Raw genomic sequence first — 18772 nt, forward strand, 5'->3', positions numbered from 1 at the left:
CACAAAGATACTTCTTGAGAAAAGCAACCCCAAGACACATAATCATCAGATTCACCAAAGTTGAAATGAAGGGAAAAATGTTAAAGGCAGCCAGAGAGAAAGGTCGGGTTATCCACAAAGGGAAGCCCATCAGATTGACAGCAGGTCTCTCTGCAGAAACCTTACAAGACAGAAGAGAGTGGGTGCCAATATTCAACATTCTTAAAAGAATTTTCAACCAGAATTTCATATCCAGCCAAACTAAGCTTCAGAAGCAAAGGAGAAATAAAATTCTTTACAGGCAAGCAAATGTTGAGAGATTTTGTCACCACCAGGCCTCCTTACAAAAGCTCCTGAAGGAAGCACTAAATATGAAAAGAACAATCAGTATCAGCCACTGCAAAAACATACCAAATTGTAAAGACCATCGACAGTATGAAGAAACTGCATCAACTAATGGGGCAAAATCACCAGCTAACATCATAATGACAGGATCAAATTCACACATACCCATATTAACCTTAAATGTAACCAGGCTAAATGCCCCAATTAAAAGACACAGACTGACAAATTGGATAGAGTCAAGACCCACTGGTATGCTGTATTCAGGAGACCCAATTCACGTGCAAAGACACACATAGGCTCAAAATAAAGGGATGCGGGAATATTTACCAAGGAAATGGAAAGCAAAAAAAAAAAGCAGAGGTTGCAATTCTAGTTGCTGATAAAACAGACTTTAAACCAACAAATATCAAAAAAAGACAAAGAAGGGCATTACTTAATGGTAAAGGGATCAATGCAACAAGAAGAGCTAACTATCCTAAATATATATGCACCCAATACAGGAGCAACCAAATTTATAGAGCAGGTTCTTAGAGTAAATTCAACCAAATTTATAGAACAAAGAGACTTAGACTCCCACACAATAATAATGGGAGACTTAACACCCTAATGTCAATATTAGCCGGATCAACAAGACAGAAAATTAACAAGGATATTCAGGACTTGAACTCAGCTCTGGGTCAAACGAACCTAATAGACATCTACAGAACTCTCCACCCCAAATCAACAGAATATACATTCTTCTCAGCACCACGTGGCACTTATTCTAAAACTGAACACATAATTGGAAGTAAAACACTCATCAGCAAATGCAAAAGAACGGAAATAATAACAAACAGTCTCTGAGACCACAACACAATCAACTTAGAACTCAGGATTACAGTGACTCATGCCTGTAATCCTAGCACTTTGGGAGACCAAGGCAAGTGGATCACGAGGTCAGGAATTCAAGACCAGTCTGGCCAAGATGGTGAAACCCCATTTCTACTAAAAATATAAAAATTTGCGGCGCATGGTGGCCGACTCCTGTAATCTCAGCTACTCAGGAGTCTGAGGCAGAAGAATTGCTTGAACCTGGGAGGCAGAGGTTGCAGTGAGCCAAGATCATGCCACTGCACTCCAGCCTGGATTACAAAGTAAGACTCCATCTCAAAAAAATAAAAGAAAGAAAGAAAAAAGAAAAAGAAACTCACTCAAAATGATACAACTACATGGAAACTGCACAACCTGCTCCTTGAATGACTACTAGGTAAATAACAAAATTAAAGCAGAAATAAATAAGTTCTTTGAAACCAATGAGAACAAACACACAATATACCAGAGTCTCTGGGACGTAGGTAAAGCAATGTTTACGGGGTAATTTATACCACTAAATGCCCACCAAGGAAAGTGGGAAAGATCTAAAATTGACACCCTAGCATCACAATTAGAAGAAATAGAGAAGCAAGAGCAAACAAAATCAAAAGCTAGCAGAAAACAAGAAATAACTAAAATCAGAGCAGGACTGAAGAAGCTAGAGACATGAAAAACACTTCAAAAAATCAATGAATACAGGAGCTGGTTTTTTGAAAAGATTAACAAGATAGACCACTAACCAGACTACTAAAGACACTAACCAGACTACTAAAGAAGAAAAGAGAGAAGAAATCAAATAGACACAGTAAAAAATGCTAAAGGGGATATCATCAATGATCCCACAGAAATACAAACTACCATCAGAGAATACTGTAAACACCTCTATGCAAATAAACTAGAAAATCTAGACAAAATGGATAAATTCCTGGACACATACACCCTCCCAAGACTAAACCAGGAAGAAGTAGAATCCTTTAATAGACAAATAACAAGTTCTGAAATTGAGGCAGTAATTAATATCTTACCAACCAAAAAAAATTTGGATGGATTCACAACCAAATTCTACCAGAGGTACAAAGAGGAGTTGGTACTATTCCTTCTGAAACTATTCCAAACAATAGAAAAAGAGGGGATCCTCCCTAATTCATTTTATGAGGCCAGCATCATCCTGGTACCAAAACCTGGCAGAGACACACACAAAAAAATTTTAGGCCAATATCCCTGATGAACATTGATGCAAAAATCCTCAATAAAATACTGGCTAACTGAATCCAGCAGCACATCAAAAAGCTCATCCACCATGATCAAGACGACTTCATCCCTGGGATGCAAGGCTGATTCAGCATACATAAATCAATAAATGTAATCCATCACATAAACAGAACCAATGACAAAAGCTACATGATTATCTCAATAGATGCAGAAAATGCCTCCTATAAAATTCAACATCCATTCATGCTAAAAACTCTCAATAAACTAGGTATTAATGGAACCTATCTCAAAATAATAAGAGCTATTAATGACAAACCCACAGCCAATGTAATACTGAATAGGCAAAAGATGGAAGATTTCCCTTTGAAAACTGGCACAAGATAAGGATGCCTTCTCTCACCATTCCTATTCAACACAGTGTTGGAAGTTCTGGCCAGGGCAATCAGGCAAGAGAAAAAAATAAAGGTATTCAAATAGGAAGAGAGGAAGTCAAATTGTCTCTGTTTGCAGATAACATGATTATATATTTAGAAAATCCCATCATCCCAGCCCAAAATCTCCTTAAGCTGATAAGTGTCAGGATACAAAACCAATGTGCAAAAATCACAAGCATTCCTATACACCAATAATAGACGACAGAGAGCCAAATCATGAGAGAACTCGCATTCACAACTGCTACAAAGAGAATAAAATACCTAGGCATACAATTTACAAAGGATGTGGAGGACCTCTTTAAAGTGAACTATAAACCACTGGTCAAGGAAATAAGAGAGGATACAAACAAATGGAAAAACATTCCATTCTCATGGATAGGAAGAATCAATATCATGAAAATGGCCATACTGCCCAAAGTAATTTGTAGATTAAATGCTATCCCCATCAAGCTACCCTTGACTTTCTTCACAGAATTAGAAAAAACTACTTTAAATTTCATATGGAACCGAAAAAGCCTGTATGGCCAAGACAATCTTAAGCAAAAAGAACAAAGCTGGAAGCATCATGCTACCTGACTTCAAACTATACTACAAGCCTACAGTAACAAAAACAGCATGGTACTGGTACCAAAACAGATATATGGACCAATGGAACAGAGCAGAGGCCTCAGAAATAATGCCACACATCTACAACCCTTTGATCTTTGACAAACTTGACAAAAGCAAGAAATGGGGAAATGATTCCCTGTTTAATAAATGCTGTTGGGAAAACTGGTTAGCCATATGCAGAAAACTGAAACTGGACTCCTTTCTTATACCTTATACAAAAATTAACACACAATGGATTACAGACTTAAGTGTAAGAACTAAAACCATAAAAACCCTAGAAGAAAACCTAGGCAGTACCATTCAGGACATAGGCATGGGCAAAGACTTCATGACTAAATTACCAAAAGCAATTGCAACAAAAGCCAAAATTGACAAATGGGATCTAATTAAACTAAGGAGCTTCTGCACAGCAAAAGAAACTATCAGCAGAGTGAACAGGCAACCTATAGAATGGGAAAAAATTTTGGCAATCTATCCACCTGAAAAAGGACTAATATCAAGAATCTACAAGAAACTTAAATTTACAAGGAAAAAACAAACAGCCCCATCAAAAAGTGGGCAAAGGATGTGAACAGACACTTCTCAAAAGGAGACATTTATGCAGCCAACAAACATATGAAAAAGAGTTCATCATCACTGGTCATTAGAAAAATGCAAATCAAAACCACAGTGAGATACCATCTCATGCCAGTTAGAACGATGATCATTAAAAAGTCAGAAAACAACAGATGCTGGAGAGGATGTGGAGAAATAGGAACGCTTTTACACTATTGGTGGGAGTGTCAATTAGTTCAACATTGTGGAAGACAGTTTGGCAGTTCCTCAAGGATCTAGAATCAGAAATGCCATTTGACCCAGCAATCCCATTACTGGGTATATACCTAAAGGATTATAAATTATTCTACTATAAAGACACATGCACACGTATGTTTATTGTGGCAGTGTTCACAATAGCAAATATTTGGAACCAACCGAAATGCCCATCAGTGATAGACTGGATAAAGAAAATGTGGCACATATGTACCATGGAATACTATGCAGCCATAACAAAGGATGAGTTCATGTCCTTTGTAGGGACATGGATGAAGCTGGAAATCATCATTCTCAGCAAACTAACACAAGAACAGAAAACCAAACATGTTCTCACTCATAAGTGGGAGATGAACAATGAGAACACATGGACATAGGGATGGGAACATCACACACCAGGGCTTGTCACGGGGTGGGGGGCTAGAGGAGGGATACCATTAGGAGAAATACCTAATGTAGATGACGTGTTGATAGGTGCAGCAAACCACCATGGCATGTATATACCTATGTAACACACCTACGTGTTCTGCACATGTATCCTCAAACTTAAAGTACAAAAAAAAAAGATGTCACAAAGGGAAATGGCCAGAAATTTATTTTTGTTGATTGATGACATAATGCAGAAACCTATTTTAAGCAGGTTAAAGTCTATGTAGTAAGAAAGAGGTGAGTAATGAAATGCTGGCAAAAGAGCAAAATGCAGACATCTATCATTGTGCTTCTTGCCAACTCATCACCTGCAGGAGCAGAGATCACATCATAGGAACACAGATTCAAATGCATTTCCCATGGCACAAAAAAAGTCAAATCAAATCCTTTCAATTTATCATCCCAGATCTGTTTGTGGGTATCTTAGTCTATTCAGACTTCCATAATGAAATATCATAGAGTGGGTGTCTTAAACAATAGAAATTTATTTCTCACGGTTCTGATGACCAGGAAATGGCAGATCAACGTGTTTGCAGATTTTATTCCTGACAAGGGCTCTCCTCCTAGTTTGGAGTTTGTTACTTTCTTGCTATATTCTCACATGGCAGAAAGAGAGATCACCTCTCTTGAGTCTCTTCTTACAAGGCCACTAATTCCATTTATGAGGACTCCACCCTCATGACCTAATTACCTCCCAAAGATCCATGTCCAAATATCATCACACTGGGGATTGGAGCCTGAACGCACAAGTTTTGCATGGACAGAAACATTCAGCCCATAGCAATGGAGATTTTAACAAAACTTTAAGTGTATCTCCAGAGAGATCTTAGATATTAGGTAATATTATTTCTCACAATTGAGTGAATTATGAGTAGACGCACGCAGGTACCCTCCCCAGGTGAGAGAAAAGAGGGTGCTTCTCTAAAAGCTGGCATAACTCACCAACAGACAGGTTTTATTTTAAGAAAGTAATAAAACTAATATGATTCCAACTTTCAGAGCTGTTTATCACTTGGAGTTTCAGTTTTGGTAATTTCACTGTAGTAAATTAGCTGACTGAGAGCCCAAAGATTATATCTGCATCCAGACAGTCCATTTATCATGCTTAGCATTTGGATTTCAATAGAGTTTTCCTGCATATTTGCCAACAGGCCACTGAAGAAATCACAAAAAGCTCCCTGTTTTTATCACTTAATGTCTTAAATATCATCAGTGGCTCTGGATTTAGGTTTAATGGAATATTTTAATAATTCAACAATCTGTTTATCTGAAAGTTTCCACCACTTTCTTAGTTTAGAAATATTTATTTTCATTTTGTACCAAAAAAAGGGATAGACTTTGGTAGTTCAATGTGTACTTACCCAAGATAGCAATGCAAAATGGTGATAGAAATTGTCAGAGTATAATAATGCAACTGTGGCAAAGGTTTTTTACTTTGTTTTATTATTATTATTATTTTAAGACAGAGTCTCACTCTGTCACCCAGGCTGGAATGCAGTGGCATGATCTTGGCTCACTGCTACCTCTGCCTCCCAAGTTTAAGAGATTCTCAGGCCTCAGTCACCTGAGTAGCTGGAATTACAGGCGTGTACTACTATACCCAGCTAATTGAGAGGTTTTAAATATTAATAAATAGCAAATTTTATGGTCAATGTAACATTCAAATTATATGTTCACCAACACCTTTATACTCCCAGTATCATTTTGCAAATTGACAAGCTATTCAATTAGATTACTCAATTTTGGAAAAGCATAATTTAAATTTTAAGTGGTAAAAATACCAAAACATCATTTTAGTAACCAAAAAAATCCAACTGCATAAAATGCAGGCTTGCATTATTGGAAAATGATTAAAATTTCTGGGCCAAAACTGCACACCTAGTTGTCTGGGAGTTCTATATGGGGATGAGGGATCTAAATCTGTTCCAATGCCAGCGGCAGTTTGGCACCAATTGGTGACTCAGTCAGTTTCTACTACTTGATTCCCAGGTGTATCGTGTCTGGCTAGGCAGTAATTCCAGAAATTCTAGTTAACTGGCGCTCTTTTAGTCTCATATATCAAGAACTGTTGGGCCTGAATAAAATGGGTGCAGGGATCCACTGTTTGTCTCCCTAGGCTGGGACAAAGGGCTGCCTGCCCTTTCTGTTCCAATTTATCTTCTTTTAAAAAAATGACTATTGAAATGATCTATGCAAATGCTATGTATTTTCTTAAGTTAAGCTTAATTTTGAATTTTCTTTTTTTCATTTTCCATTCTTTAGGGAATACTTGGACATAATGAAATTGATTTCAATAACGAAATTGTACTTCCTCCACAGACATTTCTTGGTCTCCCCCTGCTATGGCCTCTACCTCCCTATCAGAAACTCCACCTTTCTTTACGGCATCAAGTATCATCTCTCTGACTGATCAAGGCACCACAGATATAATGGCCATTGACCAGACAGTGCTAGTACCAGGGCTCACCATCCCCACCAGTGATTATTCTGCAATCAGCCAACTGACTCTGGGAATTTCACATCCACCTGCATCTTCAGATGACAGCAGGTCAACTGCAGGAGGCGAAGATATTGTCAGAGACCTAGATGAAATGGATCTGTCTGAGACTCCTGCCCCATCTGAGGTAGCAGAACTCAGCGAATATGTTTCTGTCCCGGATCATTTCTTGGAGGACACCACTCCTGTCTCAGCTTTACAGTATATCACCACTAGTTCTATGACCATTGCCCCCAAGGGCCGAGAGCTGGTAGTGTTCTTCAGTCTGCGTGTTGCTAACATGGCCTTCTCCAACGACCTGTTCAACAAGAGCTCTCTGGAGTACCGAGCTCTGGAGCAACAATTCACACAGCTGGTGAGTGGGCACTGCTCACGATTCTCAATTCTCTGTCTCTTCTTTCCTTGTTGTTATTTTATAATATAATCATTAGCTGTCTTGAGCAATGAGGGTTAGTAGAAACAAATCACTAAGACAGCTGTTGCTGAAGACATTCAACTAGAATTTTGAGATGAATTTGGATCCAGTTGGGGAAGTGAGTTCTGTGATAGACAAATGAGAAGACACCGCCACCCAACCTTGTGGGAATAAATTTATTCTTAAACTCTTTTCATTATAATTCTTCCTAACTTAGTTAATCCAGGAATAATACATAACACTCAAGCACTGAATGCGGAATCTAAAAATAGTGAGAGTGAACATTTTCTAAATTGTGTCAATCTCATGGAAGGGTACAAAGCTAGAATTGTCCAGCACAGATGAGGCTGAGAGTTCAGGAGTAAGGGTTCCTTTCTTAGTTCCCCTCAAGTTCTTGTTAACCTAAAAAATGACTAAATGGCTTATCATTCCTAGTCCCTAATAAAGAAAGTGAAAAGATGATTATTATGACATATATCTCTGAAAATAAGATACTCCCAAACTCACGTTTATTTTGTTTCTACATGTACAATGAGAAATACATATACCATAAGAAATGTTGAACTATGTAATATCTCTACACATTCATGGCTAATTAAAATAAATTATACAATGCATATCACACAGATTGCAGATTGTCTGACAATAGTAAAAAATTTGTATGCTTCATATAAGTTAAATCATTACACAGATTAAAATCCACATGACACCCAATTTCTCAAGTGAACATTTGCTTTAAAGTAAGATTTTATCTGTGCCATCTCCCCACCCCACACCATTTATAATGAGGTGAGTAGATACTGGGAGAGTCTGAGGCAACAGAGTCCCAGAGAACCTGTTGCAGAAAAGGGTCCTAATCCAGACCCCAAGAGAGGGTTCTTGGATCTCGCATAAGAAAGAGTTCAGGGCAAGTCCACAGTACAAAATGAAAGCAAGTTTATTAAGAAAGTAAAGGAATAAAAAAATGGCTACTCCACAGACAGAGCAGCCCTGAGGGCTGCTGGTTGCCCATTTTTATGGTCATTTCTTGATGCTATGCTAAACAAATGGTGGATTATTCATGCCTCCCCTTTTTAGACCATATAGTGTAACTTCCTGACATTGCCATGGCATTTGTAAACTGTCATGGTGCTGATGGGAGTGCAGTAGTGACCAGAGGTCACTCTCGTGGCCATCTTGGTTTTGGTAGGATTTAGCCAGCTTCTTTACTGCAACCTGTTTTATCAGCAAGGTCTTCATGACCTGTGTCTTGTGCTGACCTCCTCTCTCATGCTGTGACTTAGAATGCCTTCACTGTCTGGGAATGCAGCCCAGTGGGTTTCAGCCTCATTTTACCCAGCTCCTATTCAAGATGGAGTTGTTCTGGTTCACATGCCTCTGACAAACTAACCGTGGTATGTTAATTAGGGTTCACGCTAAGCTGCCATAATGAAGAGGTAAGGATATAGTAACTTTGATTCAATACAAGTTTATTTCTCTTTCACTTGATGGGTAGGACAGCTTTGCTCTACGATGTCATTCAGGGACCCACACTTCTTCCATCTTATAGCTCTGCCAACACCAGGGGCATTTCCTCATTCACATGGTCAAAGCTGGGTCATTGGTACATCCCTGTTTCCACTTGTGAGAAGCAGAGAGGAAGCTGAGAGAAAGCAATTTTCTCCTAAGCAAAAGACACCAAAGTTGCCCACATCATGTTAGTGGGAACTAGTCACATGGCCATCCTTGCCACAAGGGAGGCTGGAAAATGTGCTCTCTGGATCAGCAGCCTCTTTCTATGGAAAAGAGGAAAATGGATTTGGGAGAAGCAGCACCCAGCTATCTGAACACTAGGTGAAGACAGGGAATCTCTTCCCCGGCCAAAGCAATGCTAAGACACCAAGAATGAGGCTAGTCAAAGTAAGTAGGCAACATCAGGGGACAGTAGCTTGAAAAGGGAAGCTCCACAGTTTGTTTAAAATTTCATTTTACTCACACAAAAACCTTGTGAGGGAAGTACTAGAATGTGGGGCTGGGTCAGAGTCAAAATTGTGGTGGGGTGGGGACAAGGGCAAATACAAATCAGGTCTGGGTCATGCCTAGGAGGTTGACACTTGCATCTCTGTGCTGTCTGGGTTCATAGTACAATTCATGAAAGAGGGGGCTCACTTTCAGAGCCAAGGACAAAGTAGACATCACTGAGTTTCAGACATTTCTGAAAAATGATCTCTAGGATGGCTGTGGCTCACAGGAGGCAGATGTGGGACTCTGAAACACAATGCCATGGGGCATACTGTTGAGATTATGATAGTTTGGAAAGGGCTCGCTACGGGATCACTTTTTGTTCTTCCTCACAACTCAGATAAGGGCACTGAGGTACAACACAGTGGTTACAGGGCTTGATGAAGGTCCACGGCTAGTTAGGGACAGTTCTAGGACTGGCACCCAACTCTCCTAACTGCCAGTTTCCTGCTGTTTCCAGTGCCCCACATTTGTGTTGGCCGGGAACCATTTACTGCGTGGAGAGACATGCTGATGTTTAAGCTGATGCTTATTTTAATAGACCATTTCAAATTGGATGCATCCAAATAGATGTCCCATTTACACAGACATCGGTCAGTCTGCTCTTGGGCTCAGTTGGGAACATGTCTTTGTTTACTTGGTTTTTTTCTTTCTTTTAATAACTGAACTTGGCATTCCTGCTTTGCTAATAGCATTGGCTCGGGTTTTTAAAAATCATCTGTTCTCACAATTCACCATGAAAAAAATCACAGCCATCCATCTCAATACACAGACAGAAAGGTGGGAATGTGGAACATAATCACTGCACATCAACCATTAAGTAGTGGTGTTCTGGTCTCACATTAAATCCAAAAACAAAAATCAAAACAATAAAAAGGAACTAAAATATATGCCTCAGTTAATGAAAACTGAGTGTAAGTGGAATTAGCAGCAGCTGAGCACTTAGAACGCAGTTAAGAGTAAACCATCTTTTATTTTGCAGCTGGTTCCGTATCTACGATCCAATCTTACAGGATTTAAGCAACTTGAAATACTTAACTTCAGAAACGGGAGTGTGATTGTGAATAGCAAAATGAAGTTTGCTAAGTCGGTGCCGTATAACCTCACCAAGGCCGTGCATGGAGTCTTGGAGGATTTTCGTTCTGCTGCAGCCCAGCAACTCCATATGGAAATAGACAGCTACTCCCTCAACATTGAACCAGGTAAGAGAATCCAACCCAGAAAGTGAAGGAGATGTTTTGTTCATGTTGTTTTATTTTGTTCTGTTTTTAAGCATATATTTCAACCTTTAGGCCACAAAAATCAAACTGAAATGACACTAGATAAAACAACCTTTTGGAAGCTGTGGAGCACGTCATTAGAAAGGTAGAGTCCAAAGACATGCAAGTGAACATTTTCCTGTATCAAAAAGCAATGAACAAGCACACCTCTTGTTGCACAATCTGAGAGCTTTACTTATAAGTTTAAACAGAGCAAAACTTTTGCTGTGTTTAAGAGATTTTTTTTAATGTAGCCCACAGCCAAGCTAATTTACATTCTGCTAGAAGTCAAAAGCACTTTCTCAGTGCTCTGCAACAACCTCGGGGCTTCCTACCTAAGCAGTCTTTCAATCACAGTTCATTTTCAGAATAGCTACTTCATCACGTAATTCAGGATCAGAGACATCATTCTAAGGAAAGAAAAATAATCATTAGATAGAAATTCAAACTTGGAGAAAGTCACTTTGCCATCACCAAAAAAAAAAAAAAGAAGAAAATAAATTTGCTTTTTGGTTGTATACTACAGATCAGCTTCCATGTGAAGATTAAAGCAAAGAGTTAGACAAGGAGAAAACTTTTAAAGACATGGGAGCTTAGCCCAAAGTCACATAAGAGAAAGCAAACATTTGCTCTGATAATAAAGCAAAGTGTGTGCACCATTGTAACCAGCTGTGACCAAATTGGAAACTGTTTTTACCATTAGTTTCAAAATTCTGTTTTCTAACCAATTGAAAGAAGTCCTTTATTCCCTGGAGTGCAAGGTAGGGAGGGCTCCCGATTTCTGCCAAAGCCACCTCCCAGTCAAATTCAAAACAAAGCTTCCTAATTGGCTATGAATTAGTGGAGTGAATCTTTAACACCCTCTCTGGCTCTCTGTGGACTAACAATGAAAGCAGAAGGAAGAGGCCTCGGGCAAAATGCAAACCAAAAAGGCTCAGTGGGAGATATTTATATTTGATAGAGCAGGGCTTTGAGCAACTTTAAGCAAATTGCCTCAGTACCTTAGTAAACGGGATCCTTAAAAAGTCAGACCGCCTGTAGGCACTGAGCCTGGGAGCACTTACCTCCAAACAGGAGCAGCTAAGTAAGCCCTGTGGATCCCCTAAGAAATCAAACACCTCCTAAATGCAAGTAAGACACTGCCTCTTCCCGGGAAAACTACTTCAGAACTGAGAAGGAACCAGGGGTCTTTGCCAGTTAGGATCAGGAGGCTAATTTCTTCAACCAATTGATTAAGCGAGCAGGAAGTATATATGGGGAGAACTTGGAAAGCACTGAAGAAGTCATAGCACAATCCCCTGCCTTCCTTCCTCCCTCAGGGAGCTGACAGCTTACTTAGGGACCCATCCACCAGCACAAGGTCAACGTCCGAAGCCAAGTTGAGGCAAGGGAGAACCCAGGTGTGCGGCTGTCAGGAGCAGCTCCTCAGTGTAGATGCCACTTAAGTAGTGCCTTAGAAAGAGGGTGGGAAGCTGTTAGTGCACTGCCAGGGTGTATAAGGGACACTGTTGATACTGGAAGCAAGCACAGCATAGTAATGGTCTTGGGGATCCCCAGCCCTAAATGTGAATCTTGTGTGCTAACTGCAGCACTCAATTTCTGCAAATGGAAAATGGAGAAATTTTGGGCAGGTGTGGTGGCTCACACCCATAATCCCAGCACTTTGGGAGGCCAAGGCAGATGGATCACTTGAGGTCAGGAGTTCGAGATCAGCCTGGCCAAAATGGCAAAACCCTGTCTCTACTAAAAATACAAAAATTAGCCTGGCATGGTGGTGGGTGCCTGTAATCCCAGCTACTCAGGAGGCTGATGCAGGAGAATCCCTTGAACCCAGAAGGCAGAGGTTGCAGTGAGCTGAGATTGCCCCCACTGCACTCCAGCCTGGGCGACAGAGGGAGACTCCTCTCAAAAAACAAAAGAAAGAAAAAAAAGGAAAGAAAAGAAAATGGAGATAGTAACATTATGAGGACTAACTGAAAGAAATTTACAATACTTAGCATAGCATTTGACAAATTGTAGTTACTTAATAAACATTAGTAGTTACTATTGCAACATTGTCATAATTAACTTGACTATCAATTTGTGACCTGCATAAGGTACCAGCGAAAACAATAAAAAGTAGCATGACAAGGTATTTGTGGAGGGGGTGGAACTGAAATTATTTTCACTAATTTCTTGTGAATAGTTCTGCTATGCAGCTTTTCTTCCAAGAAGCCAAAGGTGGTAAGCATGAGATGGTGCTAATGTCAGTTTCACTCCCTGCAGAGTCATATTTATGCTGAGCTACCTAAGAATGCCTCCAGCCTACCCAGTGAACTATGGCATACATGCCCAATTCTTATTTTTAGTGGTGGAAAAGTAGGGGAAAGCCAGTGCCCGCTGGACAACCTGGGAAGTTACTTGCTTGCTTTCCAGAGGTAGCTCAACCCTGAGCCTGCACCAACTCAAATACTTTTGAAGAAATTAACATGTAAAGCCAGGAGAAGCAGTGAATCCGAATAAAAACTGTTGAATGATTGAATGACCACTCATGGTAACTACAAGGGAGATACTTTGCAGAAGCCACTGAATGTTACACTAAGCACCTCAGTGAACTTATAGTTCATACTCTATTCCTTACCAGATACCTGGAGAGTGACAAAATCTAAATTTTATATATATTGAAAATGTATAAAATAATAAATCTATGCAAAAGATCTGCCAAAAATTGGCTGTGTTGCACCAGTTAGGACATAGTGATGCTTGTCTTAATTGATGCTTAGGATATCATTAAGCATCAGCCAAATGGTGATGGTTCAATCAAAGCACTTGAGGACAGCAGAATTAGAAAGTCAAACATGGATTTTATAAAGTTAAAAATCATCAATGAACTGTGTGGGTTCATCTACGTAAATCCAAATGGGTAAATCCAATATCCAAAATGGTTCCTAATTATACTACACTATGCATAGCTAGAAGCCACTGTGGTAAACTGCCCTCAAATGTTTTCCTTCCAGTCAACAGTGAGGGGAAGGAGGAAGGTACCAGCAGGCAGGGAGGAGCAGGCAAGGAACAGAGAGGGGCACAGGGAATAGTCACTGACTCTGTGGGCTCCTTCATGCACAGCTGGGGATTCTGGTTTAGATATTTCACCAAAGGCGAAGGCTGGGTTCACCCATGTAATCAGGAAGTGGGTGCTGGACTGATGATCAGGACATTGACCATCTTCTACATGCTTAATCCAGAACAGCATTCGTCCACCACTATACAACATGTTAATGCACGAAAATCCATCCCTGCCCAAAGGAATTTGCACTGCAGTAGAAAAGGGACATCTTAGAACTATGCTGGGATCAAAACTACATCTTTTTCATTCTAACAGACTTTTTAAGGACAAGTTTCTTTTGTGCCAGCCTTCCTGTAAATTCCTGTGGGCCTGGACATCACTAAAGGATTGTCTCATAATGAAGAGAGCACTGAGTTTTCTTTAAGTGTCATTTTGTTAAGCCTGAACAGAAGAGAGAAAGTAGGAGTAGAAATAAATGAAAGGAACTCTAGTCCCTCCAGGCTGGTCAATGAGACGGTCTTCGATGGCCGGGAATAGCAAGGACTAAGCAGCCAGCTCCAGTCACTAAGGTCCAGGGCTGGGAATACAGAATACCAGCTGTCTTCATCTGTTTGTATTGCTATGAAGGAATACCTGAGGCTGGATAATTTGTAAAGAAAAGAGTTGGCTCATCTTTCCGCAGGCGCCAGCATCTGTTTCTGGTGAGGGCCTGAGGATGTTTCCACTCATGGCAAAAGGCAAAGGGGAGCCAGCATGTGCAGAGATCGCACGGTAAGGGAGGACGCAGAGGAGAGGGCGATGCCAGGCTGTTTTTGCTGGTGGGAGCTCACAGAGTGAGAACTCACTCACCCCTCCTTCCCAGGGAGGACATTAATCTACTCATGTCATGAGGGATCTGCCCCTGTGACCCAAACGCCTCCCATTAGGCCCACACTTCCAGCACTGGAGAGCAGATTTTTAATACGAGATTCAGAGGGGACCACTAACCATGCAGGGCACACAGCAGTACGAGCTCCCGTTGGAGGGTGAGGCTCCTGAGGAGGAGGAGATAGCGACCCCAAAGCGTGTGGTAGTCAGGTGCACAAACAGATTCACAAACACCACCCTCACTCACACCTCCTTTTTCCATTCAAAGCCTTGTTCCAATCCAGGGAGGAGACAGTACTAAAACCCAAAAATTCTCACCACCATTGCTTTTGAATAGAGTTAATTAACTTCTTAATTCTCTGAATCTGCATAACTTATAAAACTTTGTGAACATGAAATTTAAAATGCTGTTCTTAAAAAAAGCCTGTACAGTTACAGAAAAGTGTTTCTAGCATCAGTACTCCTATACAATTTTAGTCTGGGGAAATACATACAAAATTATTATAAGAGAAATGCATATCTAAATTTTAAAGGGGAATTTTAAGGGAAAATGTGCAGATGATTTTCAATCATTTTCTTCCTCTGTTTTAAATCTAGCAATATGACAGCTATTTTGCTCCTAGTTTTTCAGTGTGACTGGCTGATCCAGGTTTTCTCCTTTTGGTGGTATATTTGAGTGTAAGCTATCATGGTGACTGACAGGTGAGCTGATTAAAATGTCCCTAATACAACCAACCAGTGCAACCAGCAGATTGTGCTGTCTCTCAGGACCCTGGATCCGGAGTGAAGATAATTACTTCAGATTCCTAGAAAACAAGAACTCAAATTCCAATTTACCCAGCTCTTGGCTCTATTGCTGGTGTGGACTTTTCAGTTCCGGAAGGCTTGGGCTGATACACTGCAGTGCCCATCCTCCAGCAGGTAGTAAGAGAGACCCAAGAGACACTGACGCCCAAAATCCCTAATGATAAGAGGAGGTCACTTAAGCAAATTCAGGAATGGCCCCGATTGAGGTTTTGGTCTTTCAAGTATTTACTTGAACTCAACGATGACGATCCAATCTGCTGAGAAAATTCTCCTTGGAAGAGAATTAAAAGGGAGAAATCTTTAACAAGAAATAAAGGCAGCTGCTGGAAATTCTGTATGTCAAGAATAAGTACTTAGCTTTGTCTCTAGGAGAGAATCTCAAGAATCTATCCTTGGAAACTAGAGAGGGGATCCTATCATTTCAGTGTTTTCCAGCCAGGACAGTTGAATACAGCAAAACTGCATTACTGTTTTTCTTACTCTTTCACCCTTCCCTGACCACCTTCGTGGTAGACATAGATTAGAGCTAGTGGTCTGCAACACTGAAGGGTAAGAAGGTCCTCCCATCTCACGTCCAGTGTCCCCCCCAGCCTCCAAAACCACCAGCCCTACCCATCCCTGCCTCCCCTAACCCTTATCAAAGAATCATCCTCAAAATGTAAAAACCATAATTGTCATAAAGTAGATACTGAGCATATGTCAAAGTCCTATTTAATTTTGAAATAAGGGAATTGGTAGGATGACAAAGCTGGTTTAAAGAGAATATGAACATTGGAATTTTAGGTAGCCAGAGGACAAAAGAGAATGATGAAATAAGATTGGCAAATATAAAACAGAAACTACAATCATTGCACCATCAATTTTCTAATTTTACAGAGTTGTAAAATGCCTGGACCATAATCCGCAGAAAATAGTGAGTCAAACGAAGTTACTGCTTTCCATGCATCGGCAAACTTTTTCTTAAAAAGCCAAACAGTAAAATTTTAGGCATTGAAAGCCAAAAGGCAAAAATTATATAGGTACTTATATAACTAATTAGAAGTTAACCATTTAAAAATTTAAAAATCATTCTTAGCTTGCATGTTGTACAAAAGCAGGCAACTTGTCGGATTGGCCCACAGGTGGTCTCTGTTTACTGGGTGGGATTGTTGTATTCTAACATGACATTGAAGAGGCCACACAGTCAACTTTTCTCCTTATTTCCAAATATTGAATCATTTTTCTTAAATCATCAACAGTTACTCAAGCCTGTGCCTCTCTCTGGCCTTTATCTTTGCTGTTACAGAGAAGTTAGACAAGTAAATGATAATGTAATCATGATTTGGGTGCCTGTTCACTCATACATGAAGTGAACATTTATGGATTATCTGCCATGAGTCAGACACTATGATAGCCACAAGGACCAAAAGATAAATCGACCCCATCTCTGCCCCCTGCCAAGGAGCTAAATAACTAATGAGAAAAATGGAAGCATATACAAAAAGACATAATAGAGTCTGTTAAATACAGAATCAGGATGTGAGCAGAAAGAAATCTTAAGAAGTAATGAGGAGAGAGCAATTAATGCTACAGAGGCAAAGGGATATCATGGCAGGCTTCGTATACAGACAGTGAATATTGAGTTGGGTCTTGCTGTATGATGGCAGTGGGCCCAGGAAGAGAAAGGGGGGTGAGGGACTATTCCAGAAAATGCAGAAGAAAAATGTAGACATTTCTGGGAGTGCCAGGTTTCTTCGGTTACTCCACAGTGATGACAGCTTTGTTTACAGAACAGGGGTGAAGGGAGCGAAGGGAGCTCAGATTGGAAGGAAGGGAAAGCCAGGCTGAGCCAGTTCACTTAAAGCCAGGCTGTCTAAAAATGCCTGTCAAATCTATTTGCTTCGACTTTGGGTGTCCTATTTTTCTTTTTCTTTTGTTTCCTATGACTTACGGTCTTTTAAAATTAAACTTTAATAAAATTTTGGAAAGCCCAAAAAGTTTTCAAAGTAAGTGCTAGACAGTCCTTAAAGTGGTCTCAAGTTAAATAAAAATAAAACAGTTTATCGATAATGATAACAATAAACTGTTTGGAAAAACTTGGGAAAAATATAAGATAGGTACAAAGGGTGTGCACATATTAATTTGTTTTTAAATTTTAAATGCAATACATAAGGCAAAAATTAATAAGATCCTTTAAATATTTTTAAAAGACTCCAAAACTATTTGAGAGAAAACCAGTTCTAAGGAAATGGACAAGATAGATTGACTCTAGCCTATAAAGTAGGTGTCTGGAGGCCAAGGGAAAGCCAGGGCTGAAAGTATACATTTGGGGAACTTCAGCTGAAGCCAGAGAACAGATTTTTAAAAATGGCCTGGAGCAATGTGTTGGACGGGAGGAAATGGCCTGGGGCAATGTGTAGGATGGGAGGAAATGGCCTGGGGCAATGTGTAGGGTGGGAGGAAATGGCCTGGGGCAATGTGTAGGACGGGAGGAAATGGCCTGGGGCAATGTGTAGGGTGGGAGGAAATGGCCTGGGGCAATGTGTAGGGTGGGAGGAAATGGCCTGGGGCAATGTGTAGGACTGGAGGAAGAGCTGTGAATGGAACTCTGAGTAACCCCAACAGGTAATGGGGAAATAGAAAAATTACAGTAAAGGGAGTCAAGAAATAGCGGTCAGCGAGGTGGGAGACAATGTTGCAGAAAGCCGCAAAACAGAAGAGCAGAAGAGAGACAGGCCCATAATTTTAGCAGCTGTGAGTGAACAGAGTAGAGGGCACTTAAGTGGACAGGTCAAAGGTCATCAGAATGCTTTACAAAAGCAATCTAATGGAACGGCAAGGGTAGAGAAGCCAGACTTCAATGAGGCTGGAATGAAATGGAAATGGAGAACGTCAACACAGGCTGTCTACCTCTTGTCTTACAACTTAGAGCAAGGCGCCCTCCAGTGTTAGGCTCCTACCTTTCCACAGAGACCAGGAGAAAGCTGCTAACTTCCTTGAGGATCACATTTTACAGGATGGCACCCAGGCCCTGGAGCATAACATTCCTGAGTTGTAAAGGTGGCAAGAGGGTTTTTCAAAGATTTACATCTCAAAGGAACATGGAATTTGCAATTAAAAGTTTTAACTAACTGCTCTAAGAAAAAGGAAGTTGAGAGCCTTGTGGAAAAAGTTTGTCTTAAGTCTAGTGAAAGCTGGGAGTGGTGGCTCACGCCTGTAATCCTAGCACTT

General features: G+C 40.4%; 1 protein-coding gene across 2 annotated transcripts in view; it reads left to right on the forward strand.

Moving 5' to 3' along the window:
* Positions 1–18772, forward strand: part of IMPG1 (interphotoreceptor matrix proteoglycan 1) — a 146052-nt gene that overhangs the window by 108177 nt on the left and 19103 nt on the right. For both annotated transcript variants that reach the window (XM_001113655.5, XM_015136808.3), the window contains 2 exons: positions 6990–7522; positions 10566–10785. In XM_001113655.5, the coding sequence (XP_001113655.3) occupies positions 6990–7522; positions 10566–10785 (753 nt within the window). The remainder of the gene's footprint in view (positions 1–6989; positions 7523–10565; positions 10786–18772) is intronic.

The sequence above is a fragment of the Macaca mulatta genome, chromosome 4 (genome assembly GCF_049350105.2).
Source record: "Macaca mulatta isolate MMU2019108-1 chromosome 4, T2T-MMU8v2.0, whole genome shotgun sequence".
NCBI lineage: Eukaryota > Metazoa > Chordata > Mammalia > Primates > Cercopithecidae > Macaca > Macaca mulatta.